We start from the raw sequence: 7,497 nt of genomic DNA, 5'->3' as shown, positions 1-7,497 counted from the left end.
GAGTTGGATACTATTATAAGAACACCACTATTATTACAATGCCACTCCCTAGAGAATGCCACTATTATAAAAACACCCTTTTTGTTTCACCAAATTAGACTCAGACCCCTATCATCAGTCATTGTTAAGTAATATACCTTATATGCTGATGTCAGCTAAGTTATTTTTTTTTTAAATACCAAAATACCCTTAAAATATCAAATATGCCCTTATCATTCTTCTTTAGAAATAGAATTTGAAGATGCTAGTAGCCATGATCGTTCTTTTATCCTGATCTTTCTGCTATGGAGATGAGGATTGAGGACCCAGCTACCATTGTTTCTCTCTCTCTCTCTCTCTCTCTCTCTCTCTCTCCCAGTCCTCCTCTTCTCTCTCTCTCTCTCTCTCTCTCTCTCTCTCTCTCTCTCTCTCTCTCTCTCTCTCTCTCTCGTTATTCCTTAAATTAAATCTTCAGTTTTGTTTGTTCTATTAACAACCAAGCACACAAAACCACCACCATTGCCGACATAGCCGCCGAAGCTGCATCCCTATGTTTTCGGGAGAGAGAGGATGAGAGATGGTGGGTTTAAGGATTCTGCTTGAAGCCCAGAAGAATATCGACAAGGGACCAGTCATCAACAAAGTTAACATGATCAAAACCTCTCCTGCAACTACTAATTCGTCGTCGGTTGCTTCGACACCCACAGCCCCAACAAAACTGACTTGGGTTGCGACCTCGGTCGCTTATTGCTCTTCTTTGTGTTGAATATCGTAAAAGGAGGTGGGTAATGAGTAGAAGAGACCCAAAAAACATTATTGATTCTTCCTTTTCTCCTTCGATCTGTTTTCATTTCCTTTCAAACATTTTTCTTTTGGATTTTTGGTGTTAACTGAGATTTTTTTTTTTTTTTTTTTTGTTAATTTCTTTTTTGATTTTGTGAAAATGTTACAACGTATGGGAAATGGTGCTACCTTGTCTTCTGGGTTATCGGAAAACCCACCACGATGTGGGTTTTATTGAAAAGGAGACTGGTTGGAGCGTGCCTTTCGTGTGATTCTGGTTCAGAAATTTATTATTACAGATCGGAGTTGTAGCAGAAGAAGCCTCATGATGTTTTCCTGTTGAAGTTCTGTTGCTTTGATCGGAGAGGTCTCTTGCACCGTTAGTATCACCACAATTAAATTGTTCTTCCCCAAACCTCAAGAAGTCGTCCTCTGTTTTCTATGGTGATGGTGATGGTGATGGTGAAGGTCAAGGTGAAAGTGAAGGTTGAAGTTAAAATGGGATTTACTTCATGTGTTTTAGACAAAGGGGTAAAAATGTTAATTCAAAACCTCGCTTAACAATAAGAGGTTTGAGTCTAATTTGATGAAATAGATGGGGTGTTCTTATAATTGTGGCATTCATTAGGGGGTGGCACTGTAAATTACCCTTTCAAATAAGATTGATAAATTTTTAAGGAAAGGAAAGAAAAAGAGAAAAATATAGTGCTTATGATGTGATAATTCAATCAACAAGGATAAATGTCATGTGGCCATGGCCACACCGATGATGATGGAGATAACTGTATCAATTACATGGGACCCACATGATCAAAATGGCGAAACCACATAATATATTATGACATCATCAACAATGGTTACAAGTTACAACCCAAGCTATTTGTTCAGCCCTGATGGGGTCTCTTCCTATAAAAAACCATGGATTAAACTCTAGCCTACAACTCTTTATACTAAAGAGGTAGTCGATATGAACCTTTGATTATCCAATAATCCCTTGATGGGTGAGGTCGGATCAAAACTAGTAGTAATATATACCAGTTTGCAGCTATCTAAGCTTAGTTAATCCGAACTTTTCTTGGCGGGAGAAGGAATGGAGATGGATATTATGGCCTCCTCCTCTTCCTCCCCCTCCTCCTCCTCTTCCTACTGGTTGTACTGAGTGAGCTTTAATGAAGTCGATAATGGGATTGTAGATCTTCTCCTTGACATTAACGGCAAAAAGATAATCCAGATGTGCATACTCAGCCACGAATTGGGTTGTGATCTTGTCTCTGTCGTGGGTGTTGAGATCTTCAAGTAAATGCTTCACGTCGTTCACGTCGGCGAGCTCGTCTATGCCGCCAAAGCTTAGGAACATCGGTAGGTTTTTCGGTATATTTCTCAGGTTATACTCCGGTGCCTCTGGTTTACCATAATGCTTCATGTTCGCATCAGGAATCCCGTAGTCATACTTTCGCACCTTAACACTTCTGAATGCTGCACCACAATTTAATTTTCACTCATCAAACTTGCTTATTAATAAGTAAGGTTTAACAACACAACAACAACTCCCTAGTGCAATTGGTGAGTTGTGGTGTAGAAAAAGTTCAAGTTCGAGTCTTTTAACTGTTATCAACTTTCCCTCAAAGATTTAAAAGACCCTGAATTATGTTTTATAATGCCTTTTAAGGGTTTGGTGCAAAGATTGGATGAGCCAGATCAGCTGGAATTGCGATCAACCTAGCTCGAATGATCTTATCCCAGTTCTCATGTTCATAAAGGAAAAATGCCTTTAATTCCACTACCCCTTTCATTTTCTCTTTCTCTTCTTTTTTTTTTTTACTTCTAAAAGTAATTCTTTGTCTGGGAGTGCATCTTACCCAGGCGCTCCTTGTGTCTACCTCTTTCCTCTACAAATTAAGGGATAAAATTGTCATTTCATATGGAAAAGGAGAGAAATAGACATGCAAGGGAGCATGGCCTAAGTCCTTCCCCTCCCCCCTTTTTAATGGAAACAAAGTCCATTGGTTTGGAAGAGATTCCTAAATGATCATTTGTTTGCATTTTCCAATTAATTGTATTGGGGAGTGGGGAGTGGGGATTGACCTAGGGTTTTCTAGGGTTCTTAAACATGTAATTGGGATAGTCTCACAATGGTTAAGTTTAGTCCTTGGTGTCTTCATATACTTGATGAGTCATCTCCACCTAATGCCTTGAGGTTTTGGGTTGGATTCTCCAACATAGTATCAGAGGATAGGTTGTGAGAGGGAGGTATACATTTATAATCCCACATTGGTTCTTGATACATTAAATTGTTATTGTAGAGTCCATTTTTATTGTAGAAATGTTTGCTCGTCAAGAAACATTAGTGAATATATTAAAGATATCATCATAGGGAAAACAGCTTACTTTGCGCAAAATGCACCATATTCTTCATCGAGGTTGGTTGAAGCCCATTATTTATCATTGAATCAAGTGCACCAATGTTGAGACAACAATTACTGCCTGGCAGATCAAACAAGAAATCAAAACTTTAAAAATTATATATTTCATTAGCAATAATACGGCATTATAGTGCAATATTCCTTTCTAACTTACTAGGTTATGTAGAATTTTCTGAATAAATTATGGGTCTAGAACATATATATACATATATATATATATATATATTTAAATAGGTTTTAGACCATTGTTTCAAAAATTAGAATTCGATAAGCTTGAAATAGGCCATGATCGATCCTGATTCGGTCCGTTTTTGAACGGCCAATGCTATTTATTTTTTTGGGAGTGAATAATTGGGTTTTCAGATATGAGGGCTGATTCTAGGGTTTTGGAGGCAGACTTGGATCGGATTAGCTATGAACTATCCCGATCTTGACCATAGAGAAATGGACAAATCTAGGGTTTTTTATAGACTGGATCGCGAGTTTTCAAATCTAAGATTAGATCCTAAGGTTTTAGGAGCCAACTCTAATCAAAATCAGCCATGATCGATCCCAATTCTAGCCATTCCAAGATGGCCGATTCTAGGATTTTTTAGGACTAGATTGCTAGGTTTTCAGATCTGTGAGCCGAATCTAGGGTTTTTGTGATTGATTCAACTCCTGATTCTAATTTTAAAACTTATTTTGGACTCAGAATCTTTTCGAGGAATATATATTAAATAAATAACAAAATGAGTATTAATACCGGTTAATTTATCCTTTAAAGAATCCAAACTAATCCCCAAACGGTTGGCTACTCTGTTGAGTAATATAGCAACAAACTTCCTGTTTCACCGCAAGTAAAAATATATATATGAGAGAAGAAAAATAAAAAGAAAGTTTTTAGTACTATTTAGTAGAAGTTTAGGGGAGTGTTACTAGCTCTTACCCGTGAGGCAAAAACTTTATGATAGCTAGAATTTTGCCTAGGTCGAAATTAGTCACGCCCAACAATCTGCCCAACTGCCCAAATTAAAACACAACAGAATCAAATAGCTACTAATATATAAAGCTTTTTGATGAAAATATAATTACTTTTTATCCATTGTTTATATATATATATATATAATATATATACATATATAAATTTTTTTTTTGTAACTATTTTCTTAATGTGGCTATTTCAACTAGTAGATGCCAGAAGAATTGTTTGGACCATAGATTCAAAAATAGGAATCGGATTGCCCATGATCGATTTCGATTTCTACCCATACAAATTGGCCTCTTCATACAGTTTTTTCTAGGGTTTTGCATGTTCCTTGCTGATTCTAACAGCTTTCATATTGATTCTGGGATTTTGATCATAGTCTGGATTTATCATATATCAAATTTCAGTCTCAAATTCAATCAAACATCCTCCCATCTAAAAGCATATGTCCTTGCATGTATGTCCATGCACCTCATAGTCCTTAGCCACTCTTGGACTTGTTCAATGCTTTGTTTTACCAAGTGACCAACTTTATTGAGGCTGAAACTTGAAATGAGTGAGGCACCATGAGATTTACAAGTCCATAAAATCTAACCTCATCAATTTTACTTGGCAAATGTAAATTTGCAACTTCACAGCCTAGTTGTAAATAATTAGCTAGTAAACCTAAGGTCTCATCTGGTTAGAATGTTAAATATTATCTCTAGTAAAGATACCTATCTGATGATACATGTCTTTTTTTTTTTTTTTTTTTCACATTCATCCTTTTAACACTCTTTATGACGGGTCCGGTGAATCTTCACTATATGAATGTACGTGAACGTCCCTGGTCCTTGGATATGGTATCTATTTTCTCTCTCCTCATTTAATAAATGCCATATCCTCGGACCAGGGACATTCACGTACATGAAGATTCACCGCTCTCATTTATGACAACATTGAAAGGCATTATAGGAACAAAATGACACATATGGTCACCAAAATATACGTTAAATCCTTCATGTATAGGTTGGTGATCCAAACTCATAAAATAAAGTTCAATGAAAGTAAAATAAAAAGTAAATTTTGTGTTCGATTGGGTAGACATGCATAGAGAACGGATCCGTTGCTCGTACGATCAGGTAATCATAAGAGTGAACATCCAACACTTATTCCACTTTCTGTCATTACATGGGTGAAGAAAAGTATACTTAAAAATGAAAGGGACAGATGTTGGATGCTCATCCATAGAATCAAGTGATCATACAAACAGCAGATCCAATCTCATGTGCGTAACTTTTCTTATAATATCAGTCCATGTATGGAGTGGATTGATCATGTTACCTCTCCTATGAAGGCATCGGAGGCAAGAATGCCAGCAACACTGGTCATACGGTTCAAGTAACCCACGGGACAAAGTAAGGAAACTGAGCTCAACTTGTCCACCAACAAACCTTCTGATAAGGCCGCCATTGCAGTAGTTGTTCCCTACAAATAAGACCAATAACCCATTACTGAGCTTGAAGCAAAAGAAGAAAAAGAGAGAGAGAGAGAATGAGAGAGAGAAGATTATGACCATAGAGTGGCCAATATAATGGAGCTTATCGCCTGTTTGATTGTATACGAAGTCAATTATATCAGGAAGATCATTCTCGGCGACCTCATCCCACGACCAATTCCAATATTCCTGGATTTTATAAATGGAGTATAAGATCAACACAGGAAGACTTCATGCACAGAAATTCAAATTTAGAACAACAGAAGAAGAAGTAAGGGAGAGGGAAGTGTTACAAACCGGTCGGCTTTCATCAAGAGATACATGTCCCTTGCTAAATCTAGTCCCTCTTGTATTAGAGATCCATACGTCAAACCCACTATCAGCTAATGCAAACACCAAGGAATCTTTAGGAGGGCCCAACAGCCATGACATCCCATCCTGTAATCAAATTAAATGATATAGAGTAAACATAATGTTACAAGATTTGATGAGGTGAACCCCACCGCACTGGAGAAAAATCTTTAGATAGTGGGTGGGGCCCTTAATTAGGTGCTCTTTTGCCACATGGCTGTTTGATCATTGGTTTTATCAAGTTTGAATGGCTGCTAACACACCAACTAAAGGAAAAGCCTCAATAAAAAAGGGTTGTGGTAACTGTACATGAAGGTGGTTTGGTAGAAAGGGCACTCTCCTTACACTGGGCAGTGAAGGTCTAGAATTCATTCTTGGTATAGATATTGGGGCTACAATGTATTCTGAAATCTGATTCTTCTCTATTTTGTTGCTGTAGAATGTGTTTTAAACCTAAAATCCATTCTAAAGATGCATGTATCAAACACAACCTTCAGCAAATCTAAGAAGAAAAATGAATGAATATTTCTTCACACATACCACCAATACACCATGCTGTAGTAGAACAGGTGGCTTATTCTTTGCAACACCACTACTTGAAAGACCCTCTGGGATCCTCTGAAGCCCCAAAATGTATCCATCTTTAACTGTTACCTACACATATATCAGATCAAAGCAAATTATAAACTGATGCTTAATTAAGGAAATCTTTATTCTTGCATGGGAATGGGTTTGTATTCTCATAATAGATTCTGGGTTTGCAGAAGAATGCATTCTGAAATTTGACTCTTCTTTATTTTCCTGTTTCATGATATGTTCTAGACTCAGAATCTATTCCAAGAATGCATACCAAAGACAACATAAAAGAGTACGTACATGAAACTCCTCGCATTTATAACCATGTGGAATGACGGAAGCTTTGCATAATCCCTCCCAAACAGGCGGACTATCATCTTCACCACCTCGGAGCAAATCGCTTAGGGGACTATTATCATCTCTCCATTCCAAAGTATCCGCTGAAAAATTCTCTCTCCATCCCAAAGCTGGGTGAAGCTCCACCACCACAAGAACTATGAAACAAGCCCTCAAAGCAACCCATCTGATCAACATGAATGAACCCATATAAGTAGTTTCTTGGTGGGAGGAGAGAATATCTGATGAGACTCTTGATTTGTAACTCTTTCGAAAGGAAGGAAGGGGAGGCCCAGTGTTTGTTCCTCTCCTGTGTGGCCGCTGCCTGCGGCAAATGAAAGGAGACGAATTTAAGGATGAATCAGAATGGCTTTTTTTATTTATTTTTCCTTGTAAGTAGCCACTAAACACCAAGGTTGTAGATATCGAAATCGATATGGGGATTGGACAGGGCGAATACTATTTCAATCCCAATCCAGATCAGTCCGTATCGGACAGAAATAGCCTTATCGTCATTGAAAAAACCCTATTTTTTAACCTTCTTACCTTTCGTCCATATCAATACGATCTGGGTCAAGAATTGAGATTAGATAGGGCCGATAAGA

At 37.6% G+C, this 7,497-nt stretch overlaps 1 protein-coding gene across 1 annotated transcript; it reads right to left on the bottom strand.

Moving 5' to 3' along the window:
• Positions 1 to 1,918: 1,918 nt before the first annotated feature.
• LOC122078135 (triacylglycerol lipase 2-like) lies at positions 1,919 to 7,102 on the bottom strand (the record flags this gene model as incomplete). The annotated part of the gene is made up of 9 exons (XM_042643996.1): positions 6,857 to 7,102; positions 6,521 to 6,634; positions 5,927 to 6,067; positions 5,708 to 5,818; positions 5,476 to 5,619; positions 4,114 to 4,187; positions 3,931 to 4,010; positions 3,151 to 3,246; positions 1,919 to 2,238 (listed from the first exon to the last, which is right to left on the bottom strand). Coding segments are annotated over exons 1-9 (1,326 nt in total), but the record flags the coding sequence as incomplete, so codon positions are not given.
• Between the last annotated feature and the right edge of the window lie 395 nt (positions 7,103 to 7,497).

This window comes from Macadamia integrifolia, chromosome 5 (genome assembly GCF_013358625.1).
Source record: "Macadamia integrifolia cultivar HAES 741 chromosome 5, SCU_Mint_v3, whole genome shotgun sequence".
NCBI classification, from domain to species: domain Eukaryota; kingdom Viridiplantae; phylum Streptophyta; class Magnoliopsida; order Proteales; family Proteaceae; genus Macadamia; species Macadamia integrifolia.
This window is presented reverse-complemented; position numbering and strand designations above follow the sequence as displayed.